Here is a 16,130-nt window from a genome sequence, read left to right on the forward strand (position 1 = left end):
GACAGAACTAAATGATTAATATGTGCTAATAACAGTGTCTAGAGCACTAAAAATAAAAATGAACAAATTAAAACACTGGAAAGGTTTGGAGAAACCATCATCACTCACCTTACTTTAGGGACAAATACATGAATTTGGGTCCTTGTGATTTTTGATAAAGATTTCAAGTTTCTATTATTGAACATAAAACTAGATTCCAAAGGAAATAACTAGAAGAGTTATTGATAAAAAATTTAGATTCTTAACTTTTACACAAAATATCTAAAAACACACATTATACTGTCTTTTGAATTTTAATGACACTAATAGCTTTATTTAACAAACATTTAGTGACTACTATGTGCAAAGCACTATGCTAGATGCATGAAAGATACAAAGATGAAAATAGACAGTCCCTGCCCACGAGGAGCGTATAATCTAGTGAGGGAGACAAATACACAAATAACTAGAATACAAGGCAGTAAACAAGAGTGGGCAAGTGCTGAGTGTGGCCTGAGTGTGATACTAACTAGCCTCAAGGTTCCAATTTGAAACATGATGAAATAGTGTTGCCTGCTTTGAAAATCCCATCCCAAGTTTGGCATAATGGAAGTTAAATGGCCCTTCCCAAGCAGGTGGAAATAACAGAGTAGGCCAGGTGGAGGGGCTGCTTGAAAGTACTATCACACCTACATACATGGTGCTGATATAAGTACGTAGGTACAGCTAAAAAAGAACTTATATGTGTGTGTGTATATATATATATATATATATCATCTGTCCTTTGGTTAATGGCTATAGCTACTGTTTTAAACAATATACTTTGATATAAAAAGGAATTTGTATAATCCCAGAAAAATCAATTTAAGGATTAATATTAATTCAAGAAAGAATCCTGCCATAGGCAATTTTATTTACTAACTGATTAAGTCTTTTCTCTAAGTATCTATAAAGCTCTGTAGCAATTAAATGGTTAGACATCTAAGTATTGCTGAGTAGAAACCTCTTATGTTCAGCCTTCTGAAAGAAATGGTCACATACCTGATATATAGCACTATTCTAACAGCAACAAGAAGGCCTTAAAGAGATTTTAAGGAAAATAATTTTTAATGCTTCAATGCAAATGGAGTACACGCTGATTAAATACAACTCAATGTTCTTTGAAAACATCTCAATGACAGCGTTTGATACCAGTTAAGGCCAGCAAAACTGTACTGAGGAAAATATTACATGTACTGTCTTTCATTGGTTTCATGTATCATTGCTTATGACTATGGCAACCCGATCTTTTCTTTGACAATTGCATTTATGGGAACTGATGAGCTTTGATTTATGAGCTTTGATTTGCTTTAGTTCATAGGCCAATAACAAGTGCTGACCACTTCCTCTTGGTAGTGCTGTCTGAAATAACTGGCAAAGTAGAAGCACATTTCCTGGCTGCTTTTCCTACTTCCTGAATTGGAGGATTCACCACTTTAGCCTGTTTCCTTCCGTGTGTCACTGTGGTCCTGGGTCCTCTGCTGCTTTCTCTCAAGGAAACGAGCCCGTGCATCAGATATGGATTTGTCATCATTTCTTCTTTGCATTTTCTTTAAGACGTCTTTTGATATTCCATCTGAAAACATTATAAATTAATCCAATAAAACTTAGCTTTGAGAATCAGTACTAGAAATGTTAAAAGAAAGAGAAGCCCTGATTTTTCAATGTTAACAAAGTAAAAAGAATAAAGAGAAAATTAAATTTTGCCCTTTCAAAAGCAATGTAGTCTATGGTTACAAAATTAAGAGCACCAAGGTCAATGAGTCAGAAAAACTGACCCTAATTCAAGCATGTGGCACAGTGTTATAATACTGTAATAAAACACCTAGTGGCTAACATTTCTAAAGACTTTTCTATGATTTCTTGGGCAAAACTCTTCACCATTCTATTTTTCAGTGATGTCAAATAAAGAAAATACAACATGCTTCATAATTCAACCTCAAAAAGCTTTACTAAAAAGTTTTCTGTATATGTGAGCTGATAAACTTTCTGTCCTATTTCAGTACCACAACTATTTATGCCTCCCAATCAGGGTCCTAATATTTCATAGAAAAAGCCCCTTGGATATACAAAATTAGCCAGGCATGGTGGCGCATGCCTGTAATCCAGCTACTCAGGAGGCTGCGGCAGGAGAATAGCTTGAACTGGGAGGCGGAGGCTGCAGTGAGCCAAAATCGTGTGTCTCAAAGAAGAAAAAGAAAGATGAGAGAGAGAGAGAGAGAGAGAGAGAGAGAGAGCGAGCGCCCCTTGGAAACAAAGGGCGCTGAGTTAATAATGCACAAATCATATATATATATGTATGTATATATGTGTGTGTGTGTGTGTATATATATATATTTTTTAGAGATAGTGCCTCACTCTGTCACCCCCAGGCTGGAGTGCACTGGTGAAATGACAGTTCACTGCAGCCTCAAACTCCTGGGTTCAAGCGATCTTCCTGCTTCAGCCTCCCAAGTCACTGGGACTATAAGTGCACACCAACATGCCTGGCTAATTTTCTTTTTTTTTTTTTCTTTTTTTTTTTTTATAGAGATGGGGTCTCACTGCATTGCCCAGGTCGGTCACAACATTTTTATAAACAAAAATAGTAAAGTACTACTAGGAAGCAGTATGGCATAGTGCTTAAAAATAGAACAAATGATTTCCTCACCCTTTAGCTGCTTTACATTTTCCTTATTTGTCCATCTCCTTCTTGCATCTTCTCTCACTTCACGTCGGGCCACACTGCTCAAATCATGTGCGTTAAACTCATGCAACTTGGGTAACAAGTCTCTTACCCATTCATAACGGATTGGGCATACAATTCTTGCGTAGACTTTGGTGGTAACCAATACCTCATGAAAAATGATCCATTCAAGTTTGGTTTCCTGTTCATGAAGCTATACAAAACATTTCTTTTAAGGATGATAACTCAATAACCTGCCCTATTCCACATTAGACCAACCAGATAGTCCAAACCCTTCTCAATTAATTCCTATCTTCTTCAATCAGGAGGCATGGGCCAACCAATACCCTTATAGATCTATGTAATATAGATATATGTACATTTAACCCCAAAGTGAAAAGTAGAAGACATTTGTATATTACTTATTTCTACAACTTTACAAATTTCTTCCCTTTATTAAAAATGAACTACTTACTGCTGAGGAAGGATGAATGTGAACTGGGCTTCCACGCCCATCCATTGTGCAAAATGTTCTCCCAACAGATCTATAAACAGAAAAACAAAATGATAAAGACTACAACAGTAAAGCAATGAAGTAAATGAAGCATTACATTCAGCAATGAACAATTACAGTATGTTCTATTACGAAGAGCATTATAAGCAGAGGCTTACATTTATTCAACTGTCACTACAACCTCTGTACCAATTCATCTTAAATTAATTATACAAGTTAAACAGTCACTACAATTAGGTATAAGGAATCAGTAGTAATATTAACAATAATCTGTGAGCTTTGAGAGCCAGAACTTTATTAAAAGGTCAAACCTGAAACTCAAATAAATTAGCTAGACTTCTCAAGATCACCAGCGCTAACGCATGGTAAAACCAAGTCCTAAACGGTTCTTCTGTCTTAAATACGGTTTATGTTATATTATGCTGCATCTCTTTTTAAAGGGATGATTTTTCACTACTCTAGAACTTGACAATTAATCTATCATTTTTCTAATTCATGCCCTTATTTTCTTCTACATTTCCCTACCTATCATTCCAAAAAACTTGTCAAAATAATAACCCTAGTTCGTCATAATTTATTTCCTATAGTACTTTGTATGTATTCATAATATAACCCAGATCAGACTGCATTGTAATTATTCACTTACATATCTGTACCCTCCATTAGACTCAGGTATCATCAAGAATGATGTAAGGACTCATGTTACTCTACCTTTCTATTTTTAGTACCTGCCCAGTGTTTGGCATACAGCGGGTAATCAAGACATACCATATTTTTAAAAGTGTGAAACAATCGGAATTTACAGAAAAGTTGCAAGTAAAAAAACCTTTTTTTTTTTTGTTGAGGCGGAGTCTCGCTCTGTCGCCCAGGCTGGAGTACAACAGCATGATCTGGGCTCACTGCAAGCTCTACCTCCCAGGTTCACCCCATTATCCTGCCTCAGCCTCCCGAGTAGCTGGGAATACAGTCACCCGCTACCACGCCCAGCTAATTTTTTTTGTATTTTTAGTGGAGACGAGGTTTCACCATGTTAGCCAGGGTGGTCTCGATCTCCTGATCTTGTGATCCAGCCACCTCGGCCTCGCAAAGTGCTGGGATTATAGGCGTGAGCCACCGTGCCCAACCAAAAAAATATTTTTTACCTGAATCATTTGACAGTAAGCTGCCAACCTAATACCTCATCATCCCCAAATACTTGAGTGTGCACTTCCTACAATCAACAATCAAGAACATTCTCTGACATGACTATAAGCATCAAAACCAGAAAATTAACACTGATACATTACTAACATCTAATCCTCAGACCCCACTGACATTTCACTGAATGTCTTAATATCCTTTATAGCAAAAGGATGTAATTCAGAAGCATACATTGCCTTTATTTTTCATTTCCCTTTGGTCTCCTTCATTCTGGAATACTTCCTCAGTCTTTGACTTTCATGATCTTGGCACCCTTAAAGATGTCAAGGCTAGTTACTGTGTGGTATGTCACTCAATTTGAGTTTGTCTGTTTCAGGATGATTAGATTCAGGTTATGCATCTTTAGCAGGAATATCACAGACATAATGCTGTGTTTTTCTCATTGTATCCTATTAGGAAGAACATGATTTTGATTTACTTCATTATGTTCACTTTGATTGCTTGATTTAGGTAGCATATACCAGGAATCTCCACTGTAAAGTTACTTTTTGCTTTTGTAATTAACAAAAATTTTATGAAGAGGTGCTTGTAAACAATTCCATTTCTCATTAAACTTTTACTCCTTTATTTATACCACGATAGACATATGATTTCACATTTTATTAAGTCCGTAATAATCCACTATTATCATTACTTATTTTGATGCTTAAAGTGTCTCATATTTGATCACTTGGGGCCTCTTCATGCTGGCTCCTATATTCTTCTGACAAAGCCTCAACCTTTGGTAATCACTTCTTTATTTGCTGGCAAAATAATATGTTCTGGGCTCATCTTGGATTTTCCCAGCCCCATTTCTCCAAAGTCCCCTGATTCCTTTAAGTGGCAGATGGATGTCCCAAGTCAAGATCTGGGCACTACATCTATTCATTGTTATTATCTCAGAGCTAGGGCATATATACATATAAATATTTACATACATACAAAGACACATATATACACCCACTAACATCTATTTTTATTCCAGTGTCCGTCCATGCATCCATCTATAATGAAACCCATAACTTCATAATGATACTCTGAAATTTCAATCCAACAGCACAGAGATCATTCCTATTTTCTCACTTTCGGTATTTCTAACTCCCTTCACCATTATCACTTACAGAGTTATGTGATCAATTCCTCTGTATTTAATGAATCTCCATCACCATCACTGTTGCCCTTTATCTATAAAGATGCCTTCCTCACTACACTCAGACTGATGCCCCAAACCAAATAACCCCTCCCTACCCTTGCTCAAGCCCTAACACTCCATGCCAAGCTACCCTTCCTCAGGGATGCTATGCTCAACCTACTTGGCTTTCACACTATTGACAGGGCCACCCCTCTGTAAGAAAACTCTTGTTACTTGCCTTAAGTGAAGATAACCCATGCTGGACAGCCACCCTACAAACATACCCCTCCTACCCTACTTGAGCTCTAATACCACATTCTGAGCCACTACAGCTGTCCCTGGTCATTGTAATTCACATCATAATCATCACAGAGCTTAAATCAAATCTTCAATGTTTAATATTAAATAGTCCAATATTATAGTTAGTCAAATACAGTATTATATCTTGATCCATCTCTCAAGTCCTTATTGCTTACCTTCGAGCTACATTTTTGAAATAGCCTGCACAAAGACACCTTCGTAGTACTTCATGTTTAGGGCCTTCAAAGGTCTCTCTTGGGAAATCACTTTGCTGTAAAAAGAATATATAGAGTGGTAAATCTCACAGTACAATTTGAAATAATCTTTTATTTTGAAAAACCCCCATTTCTAAAGACCTCTGTTTCTGGCCAACATAGATTAAGAGAGACCAGATTTACCCTTCCACCTAAAACCAAAAAAATGGACAAAACATATGAAATAATGATTTCCAAAACACTGTAATATCAGGCAATAAAGGACAGAGACAGGAAATAAATGCAGTACGCCCAACAACTGTCCCAACTTCAGCCTTAAGAAAGACTGCAGACCAAGATACAGGGAAGTGAAGCCCAAATGGAACTCAGAGAACTCCCTGGGTTAGAAAGACAAAGCTGGGAGTCCAGGAAGAGCAACATGGCTAGAATTCACAGGCCAAGAGTTCAGGAGAGAAGAGAAGTGTACAAAGACACAACTCCAGAGAGATGCAGAAGGTCCTCCTGAAGTGTTGAGCTGAATAGTGATTAGCACATGAATGTGAGGAAACTACCAGCCCAAGAAAAGAACCACTTAAAAGGATAAGAAGTAAGGGCATGGTGTTTTCACAGGGCTAGTAATGGTGCCTGTTCCTATAAGCCACATGAAAATACTACACCACAATAATTCGTGTGATGTTAGGAAGAGTACTCAGATGGGCCTTGCCTCAGTAGAGGGGAATAACTAGCACTGCACTTAGCACTGCTCTGATTCCACCTAACAAATCATGCAAGCAAGACCCAAAAAGAAAGATCAAAGACCATTTTCAAGTAACTAGAACACAAAAATATCCAGCACCCAACAAGGTGAAATTCACAATGTTTGGCATCCGCTGAAAAATTATCAGGTATGATGTAAAGCAAAAAAGCACAATCCATAATGAGAACATCAATCAAAATCAACCTAGAACTGACACAGATTTAATTATATTTTATTATAATTTTCTGTATAGCTGGATTACGTATGTTCAAAAAGTAGAGACCTGAAAAATAAAATGTAAAAATTTAAAGACTGAAATCCAACATCTGGAAGTGAAAATACAACACCTGAGATGACAAATATACTAGATGGGATTAATGGCAGATTAGACTAGACACTGCAGGAGAAAAGATTAATGAACTTGAAGACAAGGCAAACAGAAAACATTCGCAGCGAAACAGAGAAAGTATAATAGTGGTTTCCAGAGGTTGGAGAAAGAAGATAATGGGTAGGTTTTTTTGTTTTTGTTTTGAGTCAAGGTCTTACTCTGTCACCCAAGCCGGAGTGAAGCTGTGTGATCACAGCTCACTGTAGCCTGGATCTTCTAGGCTCAAGCAATCCTCTACCACAGCCTACTGAGCAGGTGAGACTACAGGTGTGTGACACAACCCCTGGCCAATTTTTTTTTTTTTTTTTTTTTTTTAGTAGAGACAAGGTCTCGCTGTGTTGCCCAGGCTGGTCTCAAACTTGCTGGGCTCAAGTGATCCCCCTACCTCAGCTTCCCAAAGTGCTAGAATTATAGGCGTGAGCTACCATGCCCTGTCGGGAATGGGGAGTTATTGTTGAATGGTTATGGAGTTTTATTATAGTATGGGATGATAAAAAACGTTCTGGAGATGGAGAAGTGGTAAGGGTTGCACAACATTGTGAATGTTTTAAGTGTACACTGACCTGTACACATAAAAACAGTAAAAAACAATTTTTTTTTTTGAGACATGGTGTTGCTCTGTTGCCCAGGCTAGAGTGTGGTGGCATCATACCTCACTGCAACCTCGAACTCCTGAGCTCAAGTGATCCTTCTGCCTCAGCCTCATGAGTAGCCAACACTACAGGTGTGTGCCAACATAACCAGCTAATTATTTTAATTTTTTGTAGAGACAGGTCTCACTGTTTCTCAGGCTGGTCTTGAACTCCTGGCCTCAAGTGGTCGTCCCACTTTGGCCTCCCAAAGCATTGGGATTATAGGGGTGAATCACCAATGCCCAGTAGAGGTAAATTTTATATTAAATATTTTACCAAAATAAGATATGTAAATTGAAAAATAATCATGAGGAGTAAAAGATGCCAGACAAAGAGCATATGCTGTTTGATTCCATTTATGTAAGATGCTAGTAAATGCAAACTTATATACAGTAAGTCCTCAATGTCAATAAGTTCTTAAAAACTGTAAAGTTTTTTTTTTCTCATCAGTGTTAAAACAATGGTGAATAAAGCAATATTTTTCTAGGGCCTGCTGTATATCATTTTGCTTAAAGTCACAGTTTCCAAGAAACTACTGATGACATTAAGTGAGGACTTACTGGATAATGACAGAAAGCAGATCAGTGGTTACCTGAGTAGGTGAGGCAGGAGGGCCTGCTAGGTGAGACAATGGATTATGACAGGGAATGAGGCTAGGTGCAGCGGCTTATGCCCATAATCCTAGCACTTTGGGAGGCCAAGGAAGGTGGATCACTTGAGGTCAGGAGTTCGTTGAGACCAGCCTGGCCAACATGGCAAAACCCCGTCTCTACCAAAACTACAAAAATTGGCTGGGCATGGTGATGCAAGCCTGTAATCCCAGCTACTTGGGAGGCTGAGGCAGGAGAATTGCTTAAACCTAGGAGGCGGAGATTGCAGTGAGCCAAGATCATGCCACTGCACTTCAGCCTAGGTGACACACTGAGACTCCGCCTCAAAAAAGAAAAAAAGGGAGGGAATGGGAAAACTGGAAGATGATGGATATGTCCCATTATCTTGATAACTGTTTTATGCGAATGTCAAAACTCATCAAAGTGTGTATCTTAAATATGTGCAGGTTATTGCACGTCAATTATATATCAGGAAAGCAATTTTTAAATATCTTCATTTCTGCACATACAATTCTTTTATTACTACTAGGAATCTTTCATGGGGTCAGGGAGATGGCTGTACATAGAAACAAATAGAAAGGAAGGGTGGTAGAATAGAAAGGGTGCTAATGTACATCAATGAAAATTCAATATGAAATATTTAGGTCCAAAATGCTATTCAAAAAAAAAAAATTACGGCAATCACCTGTTTAAGCTTCCTGATTAGTTCTCGAAGTTGAGCTTCCACACGAAATGCAGAAAATAAGCACCTCCAATGAATCCAGTGTTTTTGGCACCATGAAGCTGGAGCTCCACTGCAAAACAAAAAACTGGTATCTTTAAAATATCTTCTCTAAGTAAAAGACAATCTAAAATTCTCATTTCTATTACAAAAGTGGAAACCCATAAACAACTGTCAGTTCCTTCAGGAGACCTGTCCAAGTACTAAAAAAATTTTAGGAAATTTGAAAAAAACAATTAAATTAATGAGGGTGCCCCTGACTAAATTAAAAAATAATTTGTAAATGAATTTCTTTACTTATATATGCAATAGCAAATATTCAATCATTTTTTAATGTAGACTACCTATATAGAAGCAAAATTCTATAAGGTCATTTTCAGGAAAGGTTTGAGGAGAAAAGAAGATAATCAGTATTATATAATAAATGCCTACTAAGCAACAGTCATCTGACATAGATAACTTCACTGAAATTCAAAATACCTTAAAGTCAATATCATCTTGTGACACTGAACTTTAGTGTCACAAGCCACATAGGTACATATTGGAACCATACATCAAACTGACATTTTCCAGGACAAAGGACTACCTTACATACCTTGATTTGCATTGTTCAAAGATGACAGCTAAAGTTGCAAAGTCATTAAATCCTCCAGCTTTAGTTGCCAATTCTCGATGTCTCTGTTCTGCTTCCTTCTGGTACTCTGGATCAACTAAAAGAATTGGAGAGGCAATTCAGTTATACTTTACAGTAAGTGCCGACAATCACTTTGTTTTCAAAAACTTATTAAAATCTGCCTCATCCTCTAGGGTGAAGTAAGGTAGAACTATATTAACTCTTCTTAACTCCTCTTGGGAAGCTCTAATTTCTCCCACAATTCCTTTTTTTCTTTTAATATCACTTTGGAGATTTTACCTGAATAACAACATTATTTCTCCCAATCTATTTGTCTTTTTAAAATAGTATTTGTAATTTACTTTTTAAATTAGTTTTGTTATAAGAGTAATCCATGCTTACAGTTAAAAAAAAGAAATGTAATGGTATAAAAAATATTATGTGAAAGTTCAATGTTCCCCAGTCACACTACCCATAAAACAATCTTCAAGGCTAACTACTGTTCATTATTTAGTGTGTGTCCTTCCAGGTAATTTCTATGTATATACAAGCATATGTACATAGTGTTTCATTTTTCTATAAATGGAATATATAATCTGAAAATGTTTATTCATTTAACAACAGCTACATATCAGTACATATAGAATTATTCATTCTCAAAAATAGCAATATAGGGTCAGGTGTGGTAGCTCACGCCTGTAATCCCAGCAATTTGAAAGGCCAAGGCAAGTGGATCAATTGAGCCCAGGAGTTCAGACAAGTCTAGGCAACAAAGCAAGATCCTGTCTCTACAAAAACTACAAAAATTAGCCAGGCATGGTGATGCACGCCTGTAGTCCCAGCTACTCAGGAGGCTGAGGTGGGAGGATCACTTGAGCCTAGGAGGTTGAGGCTACAGTGAGCTGTGATCACATCACTGCACTTTGGCCTGGGTAACAGAGTGAAACCTTGTCTAAAGAAAAAAAAAATGATACAGTATTCCCCAGGAGTATGGGGAACATAACACAATTTAACCAGTTCTTATTTATCCAATTCCCAATTGTGGGCAATTAGACATGATCTCCATATATACAGAACTGACCTACTACGAACAATTTCTTTTTTAATGTAATATTGAAGTATAACATGCATACAGAAAATTACACAGGACATTAAGTGTGTAGCTCAATTAATATTCACAAACATAACATACCAATGTACCCAGATCAACAAACAGTATCACTAGCATCTCAACAGCCCCCCTTTATGCCCTCCTTCAAGTAACTACCCATTCATTCCCTTCCACAAGAGTAACTATATCCTGACTTCTAATCCTACAGATGGATTTTGCTCATTTTTAACCTTTGTATAAATGAATCATATAATATGTACTTGATATGTCTGTTTTCTCTTGCTCAACATTATATTTTTGAGATTTATCTGTTACTGACTTTGATACCACTTCCCCTGACCCCATTCAGGACCGATGTGCTCTCTGATTGCCCAAATTCCCCATATAGCACTTTATCCAGGGCTAATCTTTCAGAGTCCCATTTTTTCAAAACTGCATAGGGATCCTTCCTTCGATCTAACACGTCACATCACAATTCCTATTCCCTATACTTATCACAGCTAGATTTAGCAGAGGCACAATGTTGCCTGATTCCAGGGAGCAGCACTTACTATAGAATACAATGTGAATCTGCAAAGCAGCAGTTCCTGTTACTAGGAGGAAAGCAATTTGATTAAAGAAAACACTGATGAAGGTATAAAGTCTTCTATCTCATGCTTTAAGTAGCTTCCAACTATGTTACCTAGGTAACAACTGAATGAAGCAGCTAGAAACAATAAAAAAAAAAAAAAGAGTATGATTTATCTCAGACCATATAAATGACCCTGGTAAGGAAAATATATAAATGATTATTAATCTCCATTTCTTGAACTGCTCAGGGATACTAATTTTGTTTTTTGGTTTTTTTTGTTTGTTTATTTTGTTTCGTTTTTTGAGACAGAGTCTCACTATGTTGCCCAGGCTGGAGTGCAGTGGTGCAATCTTGGCTCACTGCAACATCCACCTCCCAAGTTCAAGCAACTCTCCTGTCTCAGCCTCCCAAGCGGCTGGGACTACAGGCACACACCCCCACACCCAAATAATTTTTAAATTTTTTAGTAGAGATGGGGTTTCACAATATTGGCCAGGTTGGCCTACAACTCCTGACCTCAGGTGATTCGCCCACCCCAGCCTCCCAGAGTGCTGGGATTACAGGCTTGAGCCAACACGCCAGCCAGGGATACTAATTTTTAACCCAAAATATTTCATTTCAAGCACCTAACTGCCGTCCCCCAGAAGATATCATGCCAAAAATCAAACTGCACTAGACTCCAGCATCAACCCCATCCTGGCTCTCAACACTAGGAGGCAAGCCTACCTATGAGTCAGTGCCTCCTGGAATCCCTAGAATCACGGCACCATGCAGTCTGTGTTTGCATGCATTTTTGATAAATTTTAACTTTTTATAATAGATTTGTATATATTTTATGGTAGTAAATTATAAAATAGACTAGTACTGGACTAGGAATTAAAAGAAATTAAAGACTGTATAAGCAAAAACTCAGTTGTATGTAAGAAAACCTACTTCCCCCTGAGGAAGAGAAAGAGATGGAGTCCTTTAAAATTAACTGATTGTTTTTCTCTCTGTGGCTAGTGAGCCTTATCTTTCCCATTCCCAGGCATTGTGAAGACTCCGTTTCTCCAGCTGTGCAGCTGTAAGGTCACTAGACAGATAATCTCAAGTCGTAAAACATGTTATTCCTTGAAAAGTAAGAAATAAAGTAATGCATGTCTTAATTAAATAACTGTCTTTGTTTCTCGCTTCTATAATATGCCTCCCCCTGCACAGATCTCCCCCCACCCCACGAAATGCTTAAAAGGTAGCTTGACTCTTTGTTCAGGGCTCGGTCCTTTGGATGTTAATCCAACTGAGTCAGTGCACCTAAATAATTAAGTAAGTCCTCCTCAACCCCTCAGTCTCTCTGATTCCTTAATTATCCCGCAGCATTTCCTACACATATTTTATGTTTTCATGACATATGTTTTCTTAATTTTTTTGATATTTCCAGGCTATGGAGTTCATCTGTGAGTTTTTTCAAAGTGTCACAAATCTCCGAAAACTTTTCCAATATATTTATTGAAAAAACTGGCCGGGCACGTGGCTCACACTTGTAATCCCAGCACTATGGGAGGCCAAGGCAGGAGGATCACCTGAGGTTGGAAGTTTGAGACCAGTCTGACCAACATGGAGAAACCGCATCTCTACTAAAAATACAAAATTAGCCGGGCATGGTGGTGGATGTCTGTAATCTCAGCTACTCGGGAGGCTGATGCAGGAGAATCACCTGAACCTGGGAGGCGGAAGTTGCAGTGAGTTGAGATTGTGCCATTGCACTCCAACCTGGGAAACAAGAGCAAAATTCTGTCTCAAAAAAAAAAAGAAAGAAAAAATCTACAAATAAGTAAACCTCCACAGTTCAAACCTGTGTGTTCAAGGGTCAACTGTATTGGGAATGGTAGTGTGACGAGTTAGGTAAAACTTCTTTTCTAGAGAGACATCTATTAAACTAGTCAAAATTACCAAAGACAATCATTCAAAGTCTCTGGAGATTGATTAAAAAGCTTAAGACAAGCCTAATCTATGGAATTCGGTAAGGACAGTAGGAAGATGGCCCCACCCTCCACAGCTGTGTGTGTGGAAGGGCTATGCAAGAGCCTTCAGGGCAGCCTGAAAGCGGCAACTTTTCCCTGACTCCTAAATGCTACTCGGTAGGGAAGATCAAAGTGTAATAGCTAATGACAGCTTATGCAGTCCTCTATTCCCCACAGCTCTGTGTTGCAGAAGAGTTGTTCCACTGGATTCAGCAGCTCAGTGGTAGTTCCCACTACTCCCAGTTTCCTAGAGCTATTCCAGGTTTGTATGTTTGCAACCAGTGAACATCCAGAGATTGCATCTCACAAGGCTTTGTGCTGAGGAAGATGCAAAGTGAGCCGCAGTATCAGCTCCTAACTCCCCAACCCCAAGCTTCTGCTATTTAGGGAGGACCCAGATAGGATAGCCAGTGAATAACAGGCCCCCATTAACCACCACCCTCTCCACCTCCTGCTTCATAGCACAGAGATTGTTTCCAGGAAAGGATGGGGAAAGGATTATCAAAGACTGGCAATATCTTGCCCCTGCCGAGGTGCCCAACTTTATTTGGATCAAGACTACGGAGCAATTTATGCCCTGGGCACTGTCAAAAACAAAAGAGCCAGCAGCTAGCAATCACTGGTGACTAACAACTTGCTGTAACACCAATAGAGACAGATCAGTCAAAAATTCAATGGAGAAATCGGTGAAGGAAAGAGAGACCTGCTAAGAGCATAGTCTTCCTGGTGTTCTAGAAGACTGTTCTCATGCCCAAAGCTAAGCCTTCTGAGAAGTAAATAGAGAGAGAACATCTGAGCCTCTACTCTTTAGCTGAACACAGTACAAATTTATCAGCTCCCTCAACCACAAATGTAGTCTCCGAACCACAAACACAGATTCAACAGTAAAAGGTGAAAACATCACTGGCTTAAATTAAAAGGCTTAGGTACAACCTCCGATGAATCACTGACCACTGGAGTTGACAAGGACAAAAAACAAAATGAAAACTGCCATAAAGGGACTCAACAGTAGATTTGGGCTGGCAGAAGAAAGAATCCATGAATTAAAGTTTTTTTTTTTAATTTAAGACAAGGGGCTGGGCATGGTGGCTCACACCTGTAATCCCAGCACTTTGGGACGCCAAGGCAGGAGGATCACCTGAGGTCAGGAGTTTGAGACCAGCCTGGCCAACATGGCGAAACCTCATCTCTACTAAAATTACAAAAATTAGCCAGGCATGGGGATGCAAGCCTGTAATCCCAGCTACTTGGGAGGCTGAGGAAGGAGAATTGCTTGAACCCGGGAGGCAGAGGTTGCAGTGAGCCAAAATCATGCCACTGCACTCCAGCCTGGGCGACACAGTGAGACTCCGTTTCAAAAAGACATGGGCAAAATATTCTAACAGACACATCACAAAGGAAGACAGATAAATGGCCAATAAGCACATGAAAAAGTGCTCAACATTATTAGTTATCAGGAAAATGCAAATTAAAACCACAAAGAGGTACATAATAGAATGTGTAAAATAAAAGTGACTGGCAATACCAAATGTTTAGAAGGGTGTTTAGTGCAAGCTGTACTCTCAAACACTGCTGATGGGATTTTTAAATGGTACAACTATTTAGGGAAAAGGTTGGCAGTTTCTTAAAGGTTCACATATACCTACTCAATGGCACAGCAAATTTCTTTCTTAGGTATTTACCTTATCTAAGAGAAATGAAAATAAACACCTACAAAATTTTTGTGCAAGAATGTTCAAAACAACTTTACTCAAAAATAGAACTAAACAAGAAACAATTCAAATGTCCATCAACAGGATAATGCACAACTGTATATTCATAAAGTGGAATACTAGTCAACAATAAAAACAATAAAGTATTCATACATACAACAGTATGAATAAACCTAACATACATTATGTTGACCAAAAGAAGTCACACACAAGAAAGGAGAGTGTATAATTCTATTTATATGAAGTTTTGGGCTGGGCACGGCGGCTCACACCTGTAATCCCCGCACTTTGGGAGGCTGAGGCCGACGCTGACGGATCACCTGAGGTCAGGAGTTCGAGACCAGCCTAGCCAACACAGCGAAACATCGTCTCTACTGAAAATACAAAAATTAGCCAGCCATGGTGTCGGGTGCCTGTAATCCCAGCTACTCAAGAGGCTGAGGCAGGACAACTGCTTGAACCCTGGAAGTGAAGGTTGCAGTGAGCCGAGATTGTGCAACTGCACTCCAGACTGGATGACAGAGCAAGACTCTGTCTCAAAAAAAAAAAAAAAATCTATTTATATGAAGTTTCAGAAGAGGCAAACTAATCAGAAAAAAATAAGAAAAGTGTTTAACCAAAGGTAGGCAGAGTGATACCTGACTAAGAAGTGGCACTGAGGGAACTTGCTAGAGTGATAAAAATGTTCTATATAGTGATAGGGCTTGGGTTATATGGGTATAAGCATTTTACAGAATTCATTGAATTATACACATAAAATTTATGCATTTCACTATATGCAAATTTTACCTAAAATTAACTGTAAACAAATATCAAACTGTAGTTATATAGGGTTGTTTTTCACAGTACTATAACTTACCATTTCTCAAACTACTTTCTCTAGATTCTAGGGAAAATGGACAATTTCAATATGGATACAATATTGTATTTTATATCTTGTATATATATATTGTATAGTAGTATTGTATCAATGTTAAATTTCCAAACTTTAGGCTGTGCATAGTGGCTTATA

The 16,130-nt window shown here is 38.3% G+C and overlaps 1 protein-coding gene across 6 annotated transcripts in view; it reads right to left on the minus strand.

The window, feature by feature from the left end:
- Positions 1-284: 284 nt before the first annotated feature.
- The window catches only part of DHX40 (DEAH-box helicase 40), a 45,303-nt gene continuing 29,457 nt past the window's right edge, over positions 285-16,130 (minus strand). For all 6 annotated transcript variants that reach the window (XM_074019094.1, XM_074019093.1, XM_045376078.2 and 3 more), the window contains 6 exons: positions 9,707-9,821; positions 9,076-9,184; positions 5,985-6,079; positions 3,159-3,228; positions 2,669-2,897; positions 285-1,594 (listed from right to left, as the gene is read on the minus strand). In XM_074019094.1, coding sequence (XP_073875195.1) covers positions 1,455-1,594; positions 2,669-2,897; positions 3,159-3,228; positions 5,985-6,079; positions 9,076-9,184; positions 9,707-9,821 — 758 coding nt within the window. In that variant the 3' untranslated portion in view covers positions 285-1,454. The remainder of the gene's footprint in view (positions 1,595-2,668; positions 2,898-3,158; positions 3,229-5,984; positions 6,080-9,075; positions 9,185-9,706; positions 9,822-16,130) is intronic.

This window comes from Macaca fascicularis, chromosome 16 (assembly GCF_037993035.2).
Source record: "Macaca fascicularis isolate 582-1 chromosome 16, T2T-MFA8v1.1".
Classification (NCBI taxonomy): domain Eukaryota; kingdom Metazoa; phylum Chordata; class Mammalia; order Primates; family Cercopithecidae; genus Macaca; species Macaca fascicularis.